Raw genomic sequence first — 24,016 nt, 5'->3', positions numbered from 1 at the left:
AGTGAGATAGTTTGGTTAGCTGAGCGCATTTATTGTAACATATTACAATGTGAATAAAATAAATTTTGATGTCTTTTTTATGTAATTTGGGCAGTCTGTTTAGGACAAATACAGAGGAAAAGATTACAGCCCTTGAAGGGAAATGAGGAATTACTGTAGGATTAACCTATTTCTTTAATGAATGTACAGATTAAGTGTGTCCATAGGCTCATTGGTCTTCCATGCCCATGGGTCAGTTGTACTCATAATTGTTAACACACAGCCCCTTAAGGCTCTAGGTTTAATTTCTTTCTTTTCAAAATTTCCCAGAACTGTTAACCTTGCACTTACTTTAATGTTTCCAGTGATGTCAGGGTTGGAAAGACTTCAGATAGGCTCTTTGCTCCTTCATCTCCTATGCCATTTTCACTCAGAGCATCAAGACTGGGTGACAACAAAGAGAAAATCAGCTTTCCTTTTAATCTAAATTTTTGTGGCTTATTCACCTCAGAGACCACTCTATCTTGAGAATCTCTCTGCGGGAGCCTCAGCCAGCAAGAAGCATCATGCAAATTACGGCTCCTCTAATAAGCAGCTCTCTACTTCTCAAATTCACAGCCTAAGATTTTTTTTTAACTAGTTGAATGGAACGACCCATTTCTTTTAATATGCAACATTATTAAAGTGGTTATGAAATAACTGTGTTCCAGCAATGCTGAAGTGAGATTTCCTGTGCATACAGAAATACAGAACTGAAAATCCAGCAGACACTGTAAATCCCTGCCTAAACAGCTCCTTCTCCAGACAGGGAGTATTAGAAATTAAGTTTTACTTCATTCAGGTATCCAGACAGAAAGAGTTTTAGATAATCACAATTTTAGATACTGGATCCCCTTTTAATCTGACAGATAATGCTGGGATACATCGTACTCATTCCAATTTTAGACCTTCTTGTTTTCCAAAAATATCATGAAAATGCCAGATACAATACAGACAAATGGCCAATGGGCTGAGCCAGTAAGGCCGAAGGCCCTCTCAAAACCCTGTAATCTTCCCACAGAGATGACAGCAGAATATTGACTATTGTTGCCACAATTGTTTCTAGCCTAAAGAAGCTTAAAGTTCAGTGACAGCTGGTTTGTCATGGATAAAGAGAACAAATAGTAACTGGAGTTCTTAAAACTCTATTTCTAATACTGCTCCTGGCAAAGGAAGGGACAAAGACTGTCTAAAAATACTTGGCAGAACAAAACCAGATACTAGCCGAGTATGGCTATTTTGTGTCTTTTACACGAATCAAATCCACAAAGCTCAATCTCTTACAAGTTCTACCAGAAGTTCAGGATGCTCATTGACACTGGAAGGTGCACTGGACCAGCACAAATACTGAAGTTAACCTCCAAATTTAACCCTGCTTCTGGTTCAGCAGGGAGCCTGTTCTTTCCTGGGGAAGACAGGACCATGAGTCTCTCAAACTCACAACGAGGGAGCCTGGGACTCTGGCGTGCTGTGGACCTTGAATGAAGAAATAAGTAATCTGCGGGCAGTGTTGGTCAGTGTCAGGGTAGGAAAGGGGAGCCCCAGCGGGGCTCTGTGCTAAACCTTTCCCACAAGCTTTTAACCGCTGAAGAACACACAGGGAAGTGACTGAACGGGTATTGAACGAACCACTAAGAAGCGTCTTAAGGAAGGATGAAGACTGCTAGCTTTTACTCTGCTGCTATACTCTCTGAATGTTTTTGTTCAGTTTGTTCAGAGGAAGTAGTCTTGTTGGCAAATGTTTCTGTCCATGTGAGCTCTGCCATCATCAAGGGCTGCTGAGGAGCAACATTAGCAAAGTTAAACTTTAGCATTACTCACTCTAAATGCTGAAGCAATGGAAATGCTGCAAGAATTTTCACAAGTTTTAGGAATCCCTGAAGGCCACATACCGGACCCAGCCTGAAAGAAAATAAATATAGACATGCAGCAGTTTTTTCACATGCTCAGAAAGGGCAAAAGTTACAAATTTTTAAGTTCTTCCCCTGCAACCCCAAAATGCAAGCTAGTTTACATTCCTCAGAAGCCGCCATTCCCTACCATCTGCAGCAAGGATTTCTGCTTTGGAGCCTCCAGATAAGGACCCCACAAGGCTAAGATCAGACAGAGCAGAGCTGCTTGCACACAGGCAGTGGTACATGTATCTGCCACTTTTTTGTTACTCTCTGCAAGATTCAACTCACTTGGTTTAGATTCCTGTATTTCTGTTCTTTTTCTATTTTTTCTTCAGGATTTTAAGTATTATAACCCTGCTAACCGAGACGAAAAAAATACTATTTTTCCTCCAACTACTGGCAATTTAGAATAACAACTTAAGATCAATATTTTATTGCAGCTTAAAGCATAAATTGAACTTTAATATTTCAGCTCCAAGCATTTTTCCTTCAGACGCTAACCTCATATTTTGAGTTTCCTTGGTATCAGAACAAGTTCAGCCTAGTTAAAAGGATTGGAATTCTAACCAAAATTTTAAAATAAAGGGAAAGTAGGAGAGGAAATGAGAAAAGGAAGAGCAGCATAAAATCAAAAGTAAGGCCAAGCACAGCAATTCTAGACTGGATCAGATGTGAAGAGCAGGAAACACGTGAAGACCTAATCAGAGTTCTCCATTGCACTGTTGTAATTTCTGCCCAAACTAATTCACATTCTATGGCAGGATGTTTAAAACAACAGAATAGACTTGGAGGCTGTTTACAGTTTGGGGGAAAAAAGAAACATCAGTAAACCTAATTTTTAAAGAGTTTCCAAACCAGTCTTCCTTCTTCCTAGAAAATGGTGGCAAATATTTTATTTGGGAAGCACTCTCTGACCTTATTCTCTCATGGTCTAAGCTCTGATAGGACAGAAAATTGCATCAGAAGACTCAGAAAAGTTGAGCATTTCTGGGGAAAAAATATTTCCCAAGCAGTTGGATCACAATTGACACACTTTATACCCTGTGGCACAAGACCTACATCTGGTGATAAGGAACTAACTTGTAGTAAAATCAAACAACACCGATAGAACCATGTTGATCTATATCACTGCAAGAGCCAGAAACAATGTTTTTTGAGTTTGGGCCATAACTTAATAAATCTGTTGAGAAAAGCAAAATAGCAATAAATGGGGTTTACTTAATGCTTTACCAAAAACTAATGAGATATCAGTTCAATGACTGTAGCCAATAATTGAACCACAGACTGGTTTGGGTTGGAAGGGTCCTCAAAGATCACCCAGTTACAACCCCCCTGCCACGGGCAGGGACACCTCCCGCTAAAGCAGCCTGCTCCCAGCCCCATCCAGCCTGGCCATGACTCTTCTCAGTTTTAAATGTAATGATATACCAATCAACAGAGAGTTATATATCACTTACGCAAATTCTATTTTTTTGAGGTTTTTGATGGCAGGAATTCCACAGCTGCTGCAACCAGATGCATCTTGCACACTAAATAAATCACAGTAGAACCAGAGTACAATCATTATTTTAGCAAACAAAACAGTGCTTTAAAAATAGTTTCTTAGTAAACTTTTACAAGAAATAAAACCAAAACTTCTGCATTAACTGAGGAACCAGGAAATTTCAGAATAACTTCTGCTCCAACCTTTCTTGATTCAATTCATTTCAATCTGCTTATAGTCTTTCATAGTGCAGTCATTTTCTCTTTTGCCAATAAAACTTAAAAATACTTTCTTCTAAATCAAGTATTTACCATCAAACACAAAACTTACTTGTGTATATTTGTAATCAAAATATTCTGCTTGTATTAAAATGGAACTCACCATTTTTATTTTAAAAAAAACCAACCAAAATACTTTATGTGTGCTTTTAATTGCAACCAACCCCCTGGCCACACCATAATCATGGATGAAACACAGGGTTTATAGAGCACATAACACAGGCTTTTACTTCCTGAGCTAAAGGGCTGACTCAGGTCATTTGTGACCAGTGCAAAACAAGCCTTCATTTATGGCCCAGGTGCTGCAGGGGGGAAAAAAACAGTTAGCCCAAGTTATGTAACTGAAAACAACTAGAAGAAAGCATACTCAGAGATTATAAAGAAGTCTGAAGAAAAAAAGGACAGCTGGCTTTTTTATTGGCAGTTTTGATAAATATTCTGCACGGTGCTATCTTTGCTCCTCCCTGCCATGACAACCACCACACATCAGGGTAGGAGAACACTTTGAGATGATACAAGAGCTCGCACAGCCATAATTACTTCTCCTTTGGACAAGCAGAACATTCTATTCTCCAGCAGTGTCAGTGTACCCCCATTTTCTTAAATAGCTAGTATATTAAGAGGACCTTTGATCATAAATGAGCCTACCAATTGATCATCTTCTCCTGCATCTTTACAAGGTCTGAAAGATCACTGATGTCCTTCATCGTCTTTGCCTTAAAGGGATCAAGAATGAATTTCTCTGTTGATGCTCTCAGCAGTTCATAGTCTTTCGCCTGTTCTAAAGATTTCCAGAGCCTGACTGTATCACTGAGGGAGGCCCTGTGAAGTGACAAAACATGTGAAATCAACAGATACGACTGCTGCTGTTGTGTGAAAGTGTCATCTACACACACTCCTATGAATGACACTACTATCTACAAAGAATGACCAACCTGAAAGATGCCACATTCTTTAGGCCAACCAAGTCTTTTAGCCCTTGCATGTCAATGCTGCTGTTTTGCAAATCCAAGAAAAACTCCTTTCTTGACCTTTTTAAAATAGAGTGCAGTACATGGACATCAGGTGGTGCAAGAACTACACCCAGAAAAGACAGGTCTGCTTTGAGCCTTAAGGCCACATGCTGCAAAAGATAATTGCTTTGTGTTTCATAAATACAATGCAAAAGTTCAAGTAACCTCTCTGGGCAGAGCTCATTTATCTGCAGCCTTCTAATATATTTCAACAGTGGTTTTTGCTTCTTGGTTGATAGTTTTACATCCTTATTTGAACGGGAGCAGAAGTAGGAGTCATCCTGGAGGAACAACAATCCAGCCAAAAATCGAGGCACTAAATCTAACCAGTTATAAGGTTTTTTCTTCTTGGATGCAAGAGACAGGTACTTTGTTAGACTTTTATCCTTGATGTCTTCTGCTAACATAAGGTGAAGTGCACCCAAGAAATTCTGAATGACAAAGTCAGAGAATGTGCTCCCAAATTCCTGTTCTCCACTATCTGAATGTCTGGGGAATGCAAAAGGCAGGAAAAATCCATATTTCAGAGCAAACTCTTTCACTTCCTTAGAAGGATGATCACTTTTCATGGCACTTTGGTGCTTTTCTCCGAGATACCAGGCTATACGGGCTAGTGTAGCAAGACTCTCTTGATTCTGTATGGCTGTAACATCTGTTTGCATAGGCATTATCTTTTGCTGAACAAATTTCAGGAAGACTGCAGTAAGAGTTGAAGGAAGGCTTTCGTTTCCCATTTCAAGTACTGTCTCACAGATAAAACAAACAAATCTACACATAACAGGGCTGTAACAATAACTGAACAGGTACTCACACTCTTTGATTAATTTCAGTGCATTATTACAGTAGGGTAATCCTTCAAAGTATTTGGATATGTACAACTCTCTCTGCTGAGGGGAAAATCCTACTATTTCAATAGCCTTATCCACTTTTGACACATACTGGTACACCTTGTCTTTTGGTCTTGCTGTAAGTAGTAAAGTGCAACCATTGAGTGTCTTCTTTTGTATGAGTCCTGAAAGCAGCTCCTTTATAGTGCACAAGTGTTTTTCAGGCTGACTGGCCAAGCAACGAGGAGAATTTTCATGATCATGCAAGCCTTCAAAACCATCAAAAACCAGAAGGACTTTAGCAGGATTTTGCAATATATACTCAAAGATCTCTTCATTTCCCTCCTGAGGTTTTACAAAAAATTCAAGAAGCAGATCCTTCAGGCTATATCGTTTCTCAGGAAAGCTTATTTGTTTGCAGTCAAACCAAAATACAAATTCAAACTGAGAAAACTCTCCATTGGACCAGTCCTGGCAGATCTTCTGAACAAGAATGCTTTTGCCCATTCCTGCTTTTCCCAGCACCACAATCACTTTAGTCTCTAAGTCTCTACCTCTGGGGATTTGAAATATTTGGCTTCTTTTAAGGACTGCCTTCTCCTTCCCTTGCAGACTGCAAGTTACTAGCTCCTTTTCCATGGCTTTTTCACTATTCTTCCCAGACTTGGTTTCAGTTTGGCTTTGAACAAGTGTCCCATCAATAAACAGGTGATCAAGAGTTACTTCACGCTCCATGGCCACAGATTTGCACACATCTCGGAAATAATCCATAAGTGATGTACAGAAAGCTTCCACTGGCTCTAGAGAAATAAATAGCACAAGCAAACTGAAGAAAATACTCCACAGATTACAACATCACTTCATGGTGGTTTAAGTACGTAATCATACTCAATATACATTCAAAATACATCAGTCCCCATAAGGCATGTAGGTCTGGATTTATCCCATGCAACTGCATGTACTCAAATTAGGAGTGCAGGCACAACAGACTTTCAGACATAGGAAATGAATAATTTTGGAGACCTATGCATATGATAAAATCAGCTAAATATACTGACCTTCTAAGTAGGTACTACAGCTAGATATCTAAAGGTAGACAAGTTTAACAACTTAAAAACAGGAATTGTGCTTCGACACTCAGAACAGCTTCAAAAATTGCTGAATGACAATTCCTACACGTAGTTTTTCTATTTGCAAAGAAACACAGAAAAAATTAGCCAAAAAATACTGGAAGTTTTAAGTTCAAGAAATCTAAACTCACTTGGTCTTTTGAAAGGTTCTTCAGAAGGAATTATGGGAATCTGGACTTCTTTGAACATTTGTAAACCTGGAGAAACAGAACAATATACTTGAGGAAGATACCTAGGTACTAGTCTATTCAGTTTCATTAATTTTAACAATAAGACTAATGCAAATTTTGAAGTTCACTGCAACATATATTATGTGACATCCAGAGAAAGATATTTTGTTTATTTTACAAGGGAAGGGGGAAAAAAAGTATCGTCACACAAATAACAATTCAGCTGACAAACTGTTGCAGGCAGTATGACACCATACAAGATGACAGCTGTTCCGGCAGTTGTATGAAGCAGAAGACCTGTCATAACAAGCTGACATCCACTGTTCTTTTCAAATGTCAGTGTTCTGCATAAATTCACATTCACACATAGGACTTCTTTATGTCATCAAAACCAATAGATTCCTTTTGTTTTTCTACACTTTGTAACCAAGCATTAAGGATGAAAGTCACAGAGAAGTGACTGTCAGCAACAGAATTTACCCATTACTCTTCCCGAGAAAGGACTGCCATTATCCAATTTTCTTTCTTTTTGCTTGTTTGTTTTCAAACCTACTGCAGACTTTTGCACTTGGTCAGATGAGCAGTGTCTGCCACACACAAAGAAATTGGGGGAATTTTTCAGAGAAAGCATATTTTCTACAGACTAGTAATGACAAAGTATCAGTTTTAGAAAAACTTTTGTTACGAAAAGCTTTGCAGATGCAGGACAGAATTTAAATTGACAGAGACTATAACAAACCCAACCCCATCAACAGTCTTGTGGTAACCACACTCAACAGAGATGCAGAAAAAAACCATCAAAACAAAACAGGTTAATCTCCCTTGATTTGTACGAATGTATTTATTGCCACAATATTTGGTTTATCTTGATGTAGGATGTGGTTTAAAAAAAAAAATACAGATCTTACATTTTCAGAGATCTGGAAATCAATTCCAACCCTGCATGCCAGTGAAAGATGGAATGGTTAGAGCAGGGAAGCACCCACAGACTTCTAATAAGCAGGTCTTTTCTCCAGTGAAAGAATACATTTGATATAGAGACAGTTCTCCTTGTAGAAGAAAAATAACTTAAGATATTAATTCAAGAGGGGGCATGCCCATCTTCAGGCAAGTGTCTGGTTTTGGTTTACTATTTATTTTATTAAATAAAAACAACAGAATGGAAACCGAAGAAAAGCTGTAATGAGACATTTAGATAGGAAGCAGCATTGGTCAAATCAGATACTAATAATTCTTAAAAAAGGAAAAGAGACTCACTTGGTAGCTTATGTGCTAATTTTTCTGCTGCATTTGGAATTCTGAGGTTTGTGACATACCATGTTATGCTGCTGTAAACCAGCTGGAATTATTAGTATCGTGTATTCAGATAGACAGCATACATAATTTACAAATACTTTCCCAAACCAAGGGGTGTTTGCCTAGTAATCCCCACTTTAAAGCCTTGCTCTTTCGGGTGTTAGCCACCGGAGGGGAGCAAGCCACCCGCGCTGGGCGGCTAGCGACTGCACACACCGGGCAACTGGGCCATCACCCTCCCTGAGCACTGAACCCAAACTCCCTGTTTCACAGCTCTGAAGGCTGGGAGAGAAGTGGCTGGGGAAAGTTTGCTACCACAGGTGGGACTGTTGTATGTTGGTCAAGGCTCTGATTTCTTTATAAATCTTTCTGTATTTTGGGCTTCTGTATTGTTTAGTTAAGTTGTCACCATTTTGGTTTTGGGGCTCCCATGTGAGCTGACTGCAGTCAGCATTTAAGATACTCAGGCCATGCCAGTACCAGCACAGCTTCCACTTCTGATGATGCTCCAGCACACTGGGTTTTTGTATTGTTTCAGCTAGACAAGATGACTTCTTCCAGAATCTGGACTTCATAGCAAACGATGGATTGGCTGCTAAGATATGGCTGAACCTGTAGCTCTACAACCCCTTATCTGTTCTTTATTTTGGACTAGACTAAGCAGCCAGTAATCAACACAAAGAAGGAAATGCTATTTATTTCTACTTTCCTCAGTAAGGTCAATATGGGTAGAGCCTGGAGGGGAGAATTGGCTTTGGGTAGAAGCAACGTGCTCCCTCTCCCAATCCAAAGTACTATATATATAAAAGTTCGTTTTCTACTTACCACATAAACTGACTGGAAAACTTGGGGGTATCAACGTTTCTGTGTAAGAAGTCAGCACTGGCAAGAAACAAATGATAATGTTCAGCCTATCATAGCTATCAGTAACTGAAATGAGGGAACTTAGTACTTTGTTGACAGCATAGATTTTCCAGTACTTGCTGCCTATTTATGTGGATAAAAGTGCCTATTTATGTGGATATTGCTCTTACCTGGATATAATATAACATCTGATGTGCCATTTCCAAGAAGAAAGTTAAGTATCTGCTGAGGAGGATCTGCAAAGCCTCTATTCTCTTGGCTCCCCTTCACGCCGACGGGTAGACACTCCGGAATCAAAGGTGCTGAAGATCCTGAAATAAGTGCAGGATAATTACCCTTCTGCTTTTAAAGGCTCCTGGTTTCTAAAAGTTTCTAAGAAAGAAAAAGCTTTCTAGAAGCGACTTATCCTTTCCAGCAGCTTCTGGGCAAATATTCCCAGTGGAGAGTTTATAAACCAGAATTTACAGGATCACAGCAGGTCCATTGAATCCATTAAACAAAAACTCTCAAAAGGTATGATGGATGTGAAGTGCAAGGGATTACCCAGTTTGCAGTGGCCACCAGTTTTTGATAGTCTAAAGAGAAATCCTATTAACATAAGGAAAGTGCTTGAGGCACAGTCTGTAAATGTATCAACCAGAGATCCAGAAGAGAGAAAATATGTTAATATTATGTATCTGAATTAATTGTACCATCTTTTGCCCTACGTCTTTCCCACATAATCACACCTCATGCAGCTTATAGAAGCAGCTAGCAAGCATCCTCCCTCTGAACCCACACTGGGGAATATTTTTGATGATGCAGTGCTTGCAATTTAATCAGCCATAGCTCTGATTTTCTGTAGGTGTGACAGAATGTCTTCTGCTACTTTGTGCTGTTTCAGCTAGCATCAGATACTTCAAGATTTCTAATTTAACCACTCCTTCTTGGTTCCTTTCCAGCATAGTTTAGTAGTGAATGGTGTTGAATTGTGTCTTTGTCATTAGCCCTTGCCCGTGTAGCACGTCTGCTATGCAACGTGATCAAGGCAAGGTGGCTACACAGCCCATCACTTGGATTAATTGGATTAGCACTTAGTTTTTGTGAAAAAAATTCCAGCCTAGATTTTGCTCTACTATTTCAAATGCAATTATTCCACAATCCTTTACAAAACTCTGGATGAAAAAGAAATTGGAACTAAACCAAGTTTATCAATGAAAATTCTGTGATTTCCTAGTCTTTAAACAAGTAATTAATTATTAAGATTAACATATAATAAAGAACTCTGTTCTCTTATTTATTAACCTGCACTTCACCAATTAAAGACTCATTCTATTTCTTTAGGGGCAATGAACTTTTAATTTCCCTTGAATATTTTTCATTCTTTCAGTGAGTGCCACACTTTTAACTCTTGGATTGAAACAGCTGCCATACTTGGTGTTCCTGCCATTGTTCATGGTCAATGTCCAGATTTATAAGAGAGTTTTCCACTTGTATAGATCAGCCTGTGTGTAGATACACACTCACAGCTGTACTGTACATACCAGGAATGTCAGAACTTCTTTCCAACGCATTGGTAGCAGGAACAGAAAAGGATGTGCGCTGGTTAGTGAGTGAGGTGGAGCTAGCTGGATGGCTGTCGAGAGGCATTGGTAAGAAACTGCCATTCCCTGCAGACACTGCAGGGACTTCCACTTGAAAAAAGCAAAATAGGAGAAAGTTATTTCATTGTTAGAAGTTAAGAGGGCCAAAGAAGAGGTCTCAATAGATATCATAAATCACTTGATTCTGATCAGTTGCGTTTTGATTTTCCAAAAGCAAGAACAATTCACAATAGCTTTATGAAATTTGCTCAGGTCTCAAAACTGAAAATGTATTATGATATTCTGTAGTAGATGGCTTTTTTTCCAGTAGTTCACTCTCTTCATTTTCTTTTTCTTCATCTTTCCTGGCCTTTCTACAAACTTTCAGATGTGTTTAGATGTAAGTGACCTTACACATGGATGACAGACAGATAAGACATAACAAGGTCTTACATTGGCTGTACTAAGTTTCCCAAGAACAGTTTATTGCGTTACTACTGCACAAGATGAGAGAGGCCTAAGTGCAATAAATTGAGTACCATGACTCTACTTAGACACTACAGTGCTTGTAAGGATAACAAGTATTTTTTAAGAGGCTTTCCTGAAGAACAGCCACAAACACCTGACTTTTAAAAGATGCAACTTACCTGCAGCACTAGTTTTTTTTCCAAGAAGAGGACAAATGGGGAGAGAGACTCCTGTGCATTGTATAATTTCATTTGCTTATTGAAAGTTTCTTACAAAACAAGGAAAATGCACTTGCTTATTTTGAACTAGTTGGCTAGTTTCCTTCATTTTGCCCCACTCTCATTCTCAGAGTTGCTTTTGCTTTTATTTCTCCCTCCTGTCTAGCAACAACAATCAAGTCTCTATTTTGTCACTTTCTGTGGTCTAATGTTTTATCAGGAGCTACAAACCTGTGTGTTTTGTGCCACTATAGTGTACACTGTCATCTGGAAGGAAAGCCTTTTAGGGTGGGATGTGTTTACATTGTTTATCAGGAACTGATGCATTAGTTTGTTATAGGAACCTTTCATTCTTACTGTATAAAAACAGACTTTACAAAGTGTTTTTCAGCTTTTGTGTAAACCAACGTGTGAAATTCCCATGTAATTTCCTATCCAAAGATTATTGCATTGCTACAGTCAGATAAAATCAGGTATGCCATAGCTAGCCACAAACAGTTTGTCAAATCTAAAGTTTCATTTCATTCAATTCCTTTGAAAGAATCTCATCTTTGGCTTACCACTCTGAACTTTAGTACACATTATCCTCTTTACTGTAGGTAGTCTTCACTTCTGAAGAACTGATGCATTTATCTTTGCGGGATCATACTGTGACACTCTTTTTATAACAGGTTAAATAAATTCCTGATTTTTTCATGTAGCTCATCTTTCTGCCAATTAGATTTTTTGTACCCAGTACTTATACTGCCTTATGTATATATTCCTTCCCTCAGCACCTTCACTAGGTCAAGTAAGGTAGAGAGATTGATAATATTCTGAGAATTTTCCAGAAAAGGATTTCTGAGCACTTTCCAGACTCAGGCAGAACTACACCTGGGTCACATTATCCATCAGAAACAAAAGGTATACACAATAAAAATTACAAAATTTAGCACTGACCCAATTCTCCACTCTTTTGCTTTCTTCTCTCAGATGGATTTAGAAGAGTTCAACTGTGCCTCTTGCTGATGCTAAGGAAGTGATTTTTCTATCAGCCAGCAGGAACGTGCTTTTCAAGCATGAGGATCCAGCTGTTCCTAGGCTACCACGTAGCTGGTCCTAAGATGCACAGATTAATAGCTACTGATAAGAGGGCATGGATTTGTTGCATCATGAATTAGAGGTGTATAAGGAGGCAATTTTACAATGATTTCTACTCCACTAGAAGTAGAAACATGAAAGTGCATGACAACACTAGATCATCAAATCTATGACAGCAAACTTTCCCTACAAGGCAGAGTTTGCAACATGAGGCAATGTGTACTCAATGATCTTTTCCTATTCAGCCAATAACTTACCCATTTTCTTGTATTTGGGTTGTGAAGCATCAGAGCAACTCTCTGAAGAGCTTAAGAATGCTGAAAGAAAGATGATAGTAAGTGACAAATATTGAATTAGTTTGGTAATTTTAAGTTTCCACCACGGAAATTTATTTTAACTTTTTAAAGTACAAGGGGGCGTTATCAGTTTCAGTTCAGCTATTTCAGAACTGTACAGGTCCAGTGTATAAAACATGAATGAGAAAAGCCTCACGTTATTTCACTCTGACTGTGAAGTTTCAATTAGGCAGCAGATTTTTGTGCCAGTAATCAAAGATTTTTGCTGCTGTTCTTGCTATTAAAGTGGGAATTGTTCAGCTAATGGTTGTTGAGGTATAGATATGCTGAAAACAAAGTTAATGCTGTCACATGGATGGATTAATAAAAGGAAGAAACACACCATGCTTAATGACATGTTATAGGATAACAAGTTCTGCAAATTGTAAGGAATGTGTCTGGAGGAGCTGTTTTCACTTTCAGCCCTCAACAGGATGAGCAAAGTCAGAGGAAAAACATCTGGTTGTCTAAGTGAAGAACTACATGAGATTCATTGAAGCTGTGGTAAAACCAAAGTACTATAATGCAAATTTAGAATTCAGACACCACAGCCTTTCAGACCCTCACTGTTTTTCACTTACAACGTTTGTGACATTTCTGCATCTTTGTGTCAGGAAACCTCTCAGTGTTTTCAGCAGCCATTTCATCCAAAATAAGGTTCCCTGCTAGAAATATGAAATATTGCCAAATGTCAACCTTCTTTATCCTAGAAAAATTATTGAAAAAGATAAAAGCAAGAGAAACATGCCAACAGGCAGAAAAAAATGAAATATGCTCCAAATAAAAGATAAAAAACAAATCATGCAATAAAACACATATCCAGATCAATGTGATTTAGAAAGCTCACAGAGCTCTGAATGCAGATTCTGTCACCCTGTGTTAGTTTCTGAACTGCTAAATATTAACCTACTGCCATAAATTCAGTGGCTAATAAAACATAAATACTTCTCAATTCTCTAATGATGAGCGAAGGATAAAACATCACAGTCTGTATCACAGTGTGATCTCAGTACTAGTAAAGTTACTTACTCATTATATGTACAAAAAGCATTAGATCTTTTAAGAGACACAGTAAAGGGTTCTAAACAGATTTTACGTTTTGTGTTGGAAGAACTGTGAAGCTATCATCCATACCATTCTTCTACTGGCAAATACTTAAGTAGTAATACTGTGTCTCATTTCCTCTAAAACCAATATAAATGTTGCCATTAGGTAAACACACACGCACACAGATTCTAAACACACTAGGGAGCAGCAAAAAGCATTTAAAAAGTCATGTGAGCTTTCTGTAGCCAGGTTTGTCCTAGGGAAGGACTGACCTTTGGTAAGTTACTCCAAATTACTTTGCTCAAATATAAAAATGGATATACAGATATACTGTGAATCTTTCCAATTCTACAGATTTCCCAACAGCCACACTATATATATAATCTGAAATAGTAATCAGCTGCATTTGGGCCACTACCAAAACAATTATTTTGTACCAAAAGCCAAGCAATTATCTCTGGTCAAGCACTGAATGAAGGAAACATTTACTACATGTATATTACACCATTGCTGCATTGATCAGGGAGAGAAGTAAAATCTGACATGCTTCCTTATGCACTCTGTGCATCCTGGACAGAAACATGTCTGCATGAACTGCAGTTATACACGTGTTAAGTCCTCTGGGTGGGTCAGGTTTAATGAACATACAGATATCATCTGTTTTTTGCTCAGAATAAGTCTGATGCTAATTGAGGGCATACACTGCACTAGACAGTTAAGCTGTGCATATATTATGGCCATAGTGACATGATCAGCAACTTGCTCAGAGATAAAACTGCCATCTTTGAGAAAGGCCTGTAAAAATACAGAAACCCCTCAAATTTTGCCAAGAAAATCCTGGAAGACACTTCCCAGGGGGAAAGAAGATGATACTGGATGTATAGAAACCTTACTAGTGTTCAGATTGTGGGGATTAAGTGCAATGCAGATGTTAGCCAGGACAACGTCATGGAGAAAATTAATCTTTGCCACATAAATCTTACCAAAAGTGTCTTCCACCTGCTTCTCCTGCTGATCTTTGAGCACATATTCTGCTAATTCAGCTAGCAAGAAGGAAAAAAAGAAGGAACACATTAATGACAGTAAATTTCACAGTAAAACTCTTGTAAGCTTACCCTCATCAACAGAATTCTGCAGTATAACTGAAGAGCTAAAATAAGTTTTTATTCTCAATTGTTGTTCAGGAAATAAAGAATACGAGAAAGGAGAAGTTGAGACAGGAAGTATTAAGCAGAAGGAGCCATTAATAGAGAGATTTTTCCCCAACAACCACAAGCTACTGTTCATCTGTCACCCCACAATGCACAGGTTCAGCTACCTTGACTAGATCCACCACTGCATGAGGGACAGGCCACTTAACTATATGCCGCTCCTTTAGACTGAAAGTAGGATTTGTAAGAAATAATTATAGCAAATGTTTTGAAAATAATGATTAAAAAAACCCAAAAAAACTGCTTTCATACCTATTCTAGCGTAAGCTTCTATGGTGTTGGAACAGATATACAGTTCATCCCCATTTTCACCATTTTCCATCGTATAAAGGAAATCCATATTATTGAACTGATCACAGTTGCTGGCATCAGCTTCAGGATCTAGAATTAAAGAGGAGTACACATTGGCTCAATGAACACCATAACCAAGGAGTAAAGAAAAACAGGTAGCAGGAGATACAGAAAAGGCAGATTTGTTACTTCAACATAAGGCTTTAGCTCTTCATTGTATGTTGGCTAAGTAGGAAAAGAATTGAACTCTGAGTAATTTATCACTCAGAAATCAACACTTTTCTTTTTCTGAACTCTGAGACTAAACCCTGAGACTAGTAAATAAAACAGTTCCAGAATCTGTTATATGACACCAAGGCCTACACGCACAGCCCAGACTCATCCATACTATCAAACCTTCTTATTCATCAGGATATGGCAGTACCATCCACATTCCCTGTTCAGAATGATGTTAGGTCCATGGTAACCTCTGAACTGCAGCTACAAATTGCCTGTGAAGCTGCTAGCTGGGCAAGGCCAAAAACATGTCAAAGACCATGCTAACGTCTTAACAGAAGAGATGTCCACCTTCCAATAACTGGCACCATGTCCTGATAATGTTCAGTTTATCTACATCATCTTAGACTTTGCTAAGGCTCAAGCATATTCAGATCACTGAAACATCCCTGATGTAACAAGAGTCAGTCCTTGATCCCTAAATTCATCCTACTTTCAGTCACTAGGCAAGTGAGGCCATGGATGTGAAGAAACACTCCTGCAGGTGTTATTAACAGGCAGAAGTTGAGAGCACAAAGCTCAATCTGGGAAATAATTAGTCACAAAGATGAATCCAGATTCTGGTGCTCAGTTCTTCACTGATTTGCCCATGTACCTGCTGACACTGGTCACTCATGGAAGCAACAAGGATTGTGTTGGTCCTTTAGGATCTCAGAAGGAAGGCTAGTTTGTTTGCAGACTGGCTTCATCACAAACTCATCTAACAGTTTCTCTTTTCCAAAGCTTTTGGCTTCAAACTACAAAAGTATTGACAGTTACATGTAACCAGTTTACAACAGGAACATTTGCAAATAAACTACTTACAGGAATGATGAACCAAAGACATTATTCTCACACCTTGATGAGTCACAAGTATAGTATGTTGTGTTAGACTTACTGAGCAGGAAGCTGTAAATATGTACAGTTTTCAAAACACGATAGTTTCTGGAAGCAATCATTATTTTATATACAGATACAAAGTCATCATATTGTAAGACCCAGTGTCTCTTGAATTTAGCCCAGCCACCATGATAAACTGACTGTAATTGAGAGGAGATAGTAATAACTTATAGCATGATGATTAAAATAATCAAGCATTTTTTAGTGTTTTACTAACCTGCAGCGAAGTCACCTTCTTCATTTCCAGATGACTTAGGATCAAAGAGAGTATACAGATGCAATGGGTCGATATCACTGTGCAGTAAATCAAGATAGCTGTTTTCAGGCAGAAATGCTGAATCCATGATTTGTCTCTTGCTGTCTGAAATCAAATTGTGAAATAGTTAGCTATGACAAAACCCCAGTTTTGTCAGCCAAAACTACAAGTCCTGGCCTGTGGCTTTCTGTTGAAAAGACATTGAGGTACCATGGTACATGGAACTGCTATGGCTTACCAAGTCTTGCGTTATTACCCTGAGTTACGGAAACTTACAGATTCAGATACAGCTTCCAGTGAGACTTACCTACTTTTTAGTCCAGTCAGGGGAGTGGGATACTGCAGTCTGACCACCTGGACCAAGAGTGTCAAGTACTGAATAAGTCACAACTCCTGTATCTTTATCAGGATATAAATGATGCAAGCACAGATCCAGCAGGTATTGGGGAAATGAGAAAACTGCAGTGAAGAGGATGGAAGAAGAACCTCATTCTTTACGATAAGGACAATTTCTCTTCAGGGGAAGCAGCTTCTGGCTGGGATGCTACACGCAGTTCCTAAGCCCTAGAGGTGGCACTAGCAGACAGCACAGCACAGCAAGGAAGAGTGAAAGGTAGGACAAGTATTTTATATAATGATTTCCCAAACTGTATGGTTGATTGTGACAGAATGGCATGGTCACATTGAGATTTAGTTTCTGGTAACAGAAATTCATTGACATTTTGGAATCTATCACAAATATTGTTTAATCATTTTTCTTTCCCGCTCAGAACTCATGCATGCACCTACTCATGAGTTGTGAGTTGCTACAGCCTTTCAGGGTGCCATACAGTACAAATCTGACTGACCTAAGGTTCTCCCTGCTCTAGTCCCCCATGTTTATTTGAGAACTGCTTAGACTGCTGCAGCTACATTTCTTGAAAAAGTTTATCTCTTCCTCCACCTTATGTTAAATCCCTTCTATTTCCTTCTAGTGAAGCAGACACCAACATAAGCTCAAACATTCCTCCTGGATATTCCATAGGTAGTGGAATAACACTACTTGTTTGTTATTCATCATCTTTATTAAACTATTTCAAAACCAGATATTGGATCCTCAGTGTTTACAGATTGCTGATATGGATGCCACCTGGGCTGGTGATCCAAGTAATTTACTCCACCATAATACTGAGATGCCAGCATGATATCAACAAACAGCAACACTTCCAGACCATATCCTGTCAGAATAGGTGTCCACACACCACAACCACGAAAAAAAAATCTGCTTGGCTCAATTCCATATTTTGGAATGAAGGACAGCTGTAATACAGCTCTCATATGTTCTGCCTTTAGCAGAATGCCATTGATGTCCCTGGTTGCACATGTCTACTTTCCTGAGGCGTGCAAATGTGGAGCAGCCTGCTGCACCACGAGGTCTACCTGCAACATGAAAACAGAAATACAGCTAACACTGCAGCTCTGATGAAAGAAGGCAGAGCAGACCTAGTCACACACTAACACATGCTGCTTTGTTATCAACTAATCTTCATTCCTCTTACCCCTCTACAGAGCTGTCCCTCTGAACAGCTTGGAAATGGACCTCTCTGCATTCTGCTGCAGAAGACACCAGAATCTAAAACCAGACCTTAGAAGAGCAAGTGGACACAGTGCGGTCCCATGAGTAGGAAAAACCTACATCCAGGCAGGTAGTTCTTTTTCATGTTGTGTGGCCTCATAACGTTGTCTAGGTAACAAAAACATCTATATCATTGCCCGCCATGCTATAAATGGAAGGCAGAAGTTGACAAACCTGCGTAAGAAGCATGAATGAAGTTATAAATTTAACCAATTTTTTGGTTTGTTGCAACATTTTTCTTTGCCCCTTGCTTTGTTGAATTTTTGTAAATTCCTTTTGTAAATTGTCCTTTTGTAAAACCTAAACAGATTTGGGCCTTTCAGAATGCCAGGTTGCTGGACTTTGTAACACTGCTGAAGCATTACCGCTGAGTCAATACAAATTTGGGGTTAGAGACAGAGAAGTAATTGGGCAGAAGCCATAAAGGCAATGCAAGACAGACAAATGTATCACTCCAAGTTCAGTGATTAGCAAACTGCTTGATTACAGCAGGAAAAAAAAGGTCAAGTCCTAGGGAAAGAGACTGAGCAGGCTTACTTAATCTTCATGAAAATAACAGGCTTTAATTAAATCACAGTCATAAGAGCTTTTGTTATTTTAAACCTCTCATTCAATACCATTTCCCTGTGGATAAATACACAAGTAATGCAAAATGTTTACATGGCTACAATGGTGAGGAAGTCAGGAAGCAATCAAGAGAAAGTCTTGCCAGTGTCAAGGCCAGCTAGAGAGCTGAAAATTAAAGCGTAAAAGGTGTTGTAACCCAGGAGCACAGGAGCGAGAGACACATAGTTGTCTACCCTGGGAAGAAAGAAGACTGCCGCTCTTTCAAGAATGAAAAGCTTGATTACTTGTCCTTTTTCTTTCACTGGTCTGAATGTCCCTCAGCCTATCCACATTTTTCTTCGTTACTTTGGTTTTGACACAAATCTATACATAGCTGGCTTTCTATTGACTACACTGGATTTAGGATTCTGTGGTTTCTTTCTGTAGCTGAACCAACATATTCTTAATAGCAGGCGTGCTTTGCTGCATTAAAATCATGGTGCCACCATGGAAAGCACTCTGTCCAAAGGCGCGGGAAAAAAGAAATGAGTTTTGGAAAGGGGAAAATTTCTACACTGAGAGCCAAAGGCAAGGAGACTTACACCTCAGGGCTAGCAAGTGTTTTGCTGTGAAGCACACAAAATGAGACCAGATGTTACTAAGCTTGTTTACAACAGCAATTCCTTTCCCAGGGCTTCTGCTTCCTTCTCACAGCATTCCAGCAGGTCCCTGTCTGAGACCAAGGATGAATAAGCTCTATATTGGTCAGCTTTTTCTCCATTTCACACATGATTTTGACTTAGTTTACTGATAACACATTCCCTTTGGTGTCCCATACAGTGCTGCCAAAATGGGTGACACATTTTCACATCAGAGCACTAAAAAATTTTCTAATAATGTCTGCGTTAGTGCTGTGAACACTAGAGCCAGCTCTCAGCAGGAGGAAGGCAGACACCTCACAGACCTGCAAGACTAAGGGCTGTAGTCCCCAGGGATGCCTGTGCTCTCTTTGCAGCAGGCCTCCATGCACGAAGTGCATGTGCCGGGCAGGGGGGAAGGCAGGACATACTTCCGAATGTATTTCCATGCCATTCAAAAAGTCCAGTCCTTTGTTGTTGATGATGGTTTAGACAGTTTTTTTCTTTAAATCTTTAAATAACACTTTCTTTCTTTCTCAGCCTATACACTCTGGCTGCATCACTATATTCAGCAGACCTGTGTTCCCTTTGTATTACCTCTGCGATGATTCAGTGCGCATCTGCTACAGCAAGGCTTCTACTTGGGATGCATTTGTTTTAGTGCTGTATTCTGCATATATAGCACAACAATATGATTCATTTCTACGACTCTTGAAGTTTTTTTTCAGTGCTTTTTTTAGAGTCCAAGTGATACCATATGAATTAAAAGTGCCAGAAAAGTAGTAAAAGAAACAACAAACATCACCATACCAGGACAAAGAGTCCGGTTAAAGGAGTAGGTGTTCACTTAAATCACATACAAGTCTTAAGAGTTAGATGGGGTATCTTAAGATTTCTAAAGATAAGAGAGGTGGTTCAATTTATCATTTTATCCCAATAATTTTATATAACCATGTCATATTTTAAAGGATCAACATATTAAACACTCCAGGCAATGGGGTCTGCTACTAGTTAAATCAAATGGTATCTAAGAGAATGGAGAAGGTTTATACAGACAATAATGTAACACCTACTCCCAAAAGAAGGTGGATGCTTCTGAGAAGACTGGTTAGAGGGTTTCCTTCCCAAAACACTGTTGACATCTGAACTGACAAGTAGTAAAAGAATCTCCCACATGAGTATAGAGGTTAACAAAATGAAAATATGTAAAGTCATTTCAGGAACAGAGGAAACCCCCCTGCAATTTAATTTTTGTTCCAGTTTAGGAAGCTGAGGATAATTCATAGAAAAGAGTAGTAGTGCCATGCAAATCACACATTTCTCAACAGAGGATGATATAACATTACAGCTGAAGGTCTTAAATTACAGAAAAATAAGAGAGGAAGACTGCTGTGAAGACAGAACACAAAATTAAAGACAAAATTTGCTGAAGAAATTCTATTTTCTTGCAACACCCCAGACTCATTAAGTGTTACACAAGAATCCAAGTGAAGCAAGCTGACGAAAACCAGGTTATATCAAACTCTAAATAAGGAGTCCAGTGAAACACTGGTGCTTTGGGCTAAAAGCTCAGTATCATCAGCCACAATTTTAAAGGTTTTTTAATAACTTTAGAAAGCCTTCTCTCTTCTTCTGCACCCCCCAAAGATTATGTCATTGTGCACAATACACACACCAGAACCAGGGCTGCATTTCCCAGCTTTTGCCACAGGCAATGCTTTAGGGCAATGTTCTCTGGGAGATAGGCACCACAGCAGCAAGGAGGGATGAAGTCCCCTCCATGCTACAGCCGCCTGTCTCCCTTTCCTCAAATCCATCACCAACAGTTCCTCTGTTCCACAGGTACCTAAAAGATTTTCCCATCAGCAATGGCCTTATTATCTGTAAACTGCAAGTAACGGTGCTCAACTTATATTTAGCTTTGAAGTTTTTAGTTTCTATTTCAGATCTATGAAAGGCTTACACATCTGAAAGCCAGTTTAAAGTTTTCCTATTGTTTTACCCAATGTAATAAAAGATACTACATTTACTGACAGTCTTTATCTTGCTGGTGGAGTGGTGTGTTACTTTCCATAGGCTTTTTTTTCAGTGTCCAAAAAGTAAGAACAACAGAGATGACACTGAAAAAAAAGCTGCTCCATATCCTGCCACATTCTCTTTTGTCTGCCTTAGCAAGGAGTTTAAAGAAGTTAGAAAAAGTATAAATATCAGATAAAAGGAGCTTCTACCTTTCAATTAACTGTTGTGACCAACACAACAGATAAGAGAAATGTTACTAGCCTTGTGCTGGAGACAGTCGAGTTCTGGCAGACTAATAACGTACTGTCCTGCAGGTGTACCAGTTGTGATTTGCAAGCAGAATTTGCTTTTCATATCCAGTATCACCTCATGTGTCACAGCTCCCATCCCAGCAGTAAGATTAAAAAAAGCAGCACAGCAGACACCTTGCCTATAAGCTTTTTTAGCAGGAAAAAGTACATTTGCACTCAGAGACTTTATTCAAGACAGAATCTCAGCCCTATGAAATAGGAAAGTAAAGCTCGAAGATCTCTTGCCAGATCTGTGAAAAAAATGGAAATAAGACAGTTTCTGCTGATGATCCTCAGTTTCACTTTCCATAGGAGTAACTTTTATACAAAAAACAAGTATTCTAACAGAGTCTAAAACAAACTACAGCAACCTTTTTGAGCAAGTAACACAGCTACCCACAACACAAAATCACTAAAAAGTCTCCAAAATTTCACCCACATGACTTCATCCTAATAATATTTCAGGTAATACAAGTCCAAATACTGACACACCACAGTTACCAGTATCTACAAAAGGTAAGAGAAGATGAATTTGGCATGACATACCACTGCATTCAGGAGCTGAGGAAAAACTGACCTTAGGAAACAGGACAGTTCCTGTTCTTTCACTCTAGATTCAGTACCAAAAACGAAGAGAGCTGCTGTCATTGCCCAGGGCTTATAGAAAGTGCACCAGAAACAAGGAAATGAGCCAGACTAGTCACTGCAGCAAACTTAAAGGCTCAGGGGGAATTCCAAAATGGAAAGTTAAGAGGAACACCCCTTCTAGCAATCCTGGTATAATAAGCACCGTTACCTTTACCAGTCACTTGTCACCACGAAGAGGAGCTTGAACTTGTCACTAGTTAGGAATAGATTGAAATCATTCAGTTGGAAACCAAAATTGGGTGAGAGCCAGCAGTAACAACTTCTGGTGCTCCCCAGAATTCTTCCTCTCTTTTCTTATTCCAGCTCAAACCTGTCCCAAAGTCATGCTGTTAAACAGTCTATCAGTAAGAACAAAGCAAACAGAGTGCAGACACTCTTACCTTGCAGCTCCATTTGGTGAAACAGAAGTGAAAGTATTTCTTTCACATGTTGACAGACTATACCAATAACAAAATTAGTCTGCTGCCTTATGCAAACGCTGGTTGCCATTGGCCCAAAATGACAAGTAGGATGTTCTACAAAGCAGGAGTTCATAAATCCTAAAATCTGTAAGTTTCAGGATTCAGGGTTTGCTTGTAGCAGTATCTGACAGAATGTTTATTCATCTAATCATTGCTTGCCCTGCCAGTGCCTACCTGACATAAGACAACCTTTTGCAAACCAAGTGCATTCACGTGTTCCTATCATGATGTCGAAGGCTGATCCTACGTGGCTCTGCAAGCTTATTTGCCTATTTTTCTGGTTTTTTTTATCATGAATAGACCTACACAAATTAGAAATTAATTTTGGAGGAGAATATATTCCCAAGTGGGCTAATAGTTTTTTGTAGTACTATTCAATTGGCTATAGTTTATAACAAAAGTTCCACCAGTCTGAAGGGGAAAGAAAGGATGTGGTATTGGATGAAATCAATGACATCCAGGACAAAGTTCCACCAGAGTCTGAAGGGGAAAGAAAGGATGTGGTATTGGGTGAAGTCAATGACATCCAGGACTTTCTGTCTCAGTAAGGCAAGTTTCTAATCAGCTGCTTGGTAACAAACACCTTCTGTACAAGGCAGCACCTCCTACAAGCAAAGTAGCTGCTGATCTGTGTAAGCTTTTTCTCTTTGTAGAGATGATCCACTTAGAGCATAGAATCATTTAGGCTGGCAAAGACCTTGGAGATCAAGTCCAACCATTTAACTTCCACCAGGTCCCATGGGAACACGCTCACTGAGAAGAGATAAAGCTGCTTCCTTGCTGGGAGCAACCAATCTGTTGCCCAGCCTGCAATGCAGAGCACCAGCCTCTTTGGGCTCTCCAACCAGCCAGGCACCTGTGTTCTTGGTATTCCTCTACACACATTAGAAGAAAAGCAACATCTTGGTATAACAGCATTCAGAGCAGAAAACACAGTGAAAAGCTGCACAAATACAGATTCTGTATTTTAGTGCTCTGTTTTGATAGGAGACATTAATACAGTCACTGCATAAGAAATCCCTACAAAACTTAAGAGGGTTATTTGTTAGCCCTATTCTAACGTGCAGCACAACCCAACAAGTTATAAGCTCCTTTACTGGTCCTGGAGGCAGATTTCTCCATCAGTTTCTGAGGCTGTAGTCCCAGGAGGCGATCTACATACTTCAAGAATGACAGTCTGGAGATCAAAAGAGTTCAGCTGT

General features: G+C 39.2%; 1 protein-coding gene across 7 annotated transcripts in view; it reads right to left on the bottom strand.

Moving 5' to 3' along the window:
- CIITA (class II major histocompatibility complex transactivator) overlaps positions 1-24,016 on the bottom strand; it is a 35,961-nt gene that overhangs the window by 1,946 nt on the left and 9,999 nt on the right. For 2 of the 7 annotated variants that reach the window (XM_080386813.1, XM_080386814.1), the window contains exons 4-17: positions 16,559-16,702; positions 15,148-15,276; positions 14,668-14,727; positions 13,219-13,302; positions 12,560-12,619; positions 10,498-10,647; positions 9,145-9,285; positions 8,936-8,992; positions 6,776-6,841; positions 4,610-6,314; positions 4,323-4,496; positions 3,371-3,442; positions 1,840-1,920; positions 331-423 (exon numbers count right to left, since the gene is read on the bottom strand). In XM_080386813.1, coding sequence (XP_080242939.1) covers positions 331-423; positions 1,840-1,920; positions 3,371-3,442; positions 4,323-4,496; positions 4,610-6,314; positions 6,776-6,841; positions 8,936-8,992; positions 9,145-9,285; positions 10,498-10,647; positions 12,560-12,619; positions 13,219-13,302; positions 14,668-14,727; positions 15,148-15,276; positions 16,559-16,702 — 3,016 coding nt within the window. The other 5 variants (XM_080386815.1, XM_080386819.1, XM_080386818.1 and 2 more) reach the window with 5 other exon arrangements.

Source organism: Falco punctatus (genome assembly GCF_963210335.1).
Source record: "Falco punctatus genome assembly, chromosome: 4".
NCBI classification, from domain to species: domain Eukaryota; kingdom Metazoa; phylum Chordata; class Aves; order Falconiformes; family Falconidae; genus Falco; species Falco punctatus.
This window is presented reverse-complemented; position numbering and strand designations above follow the sequence as displayed.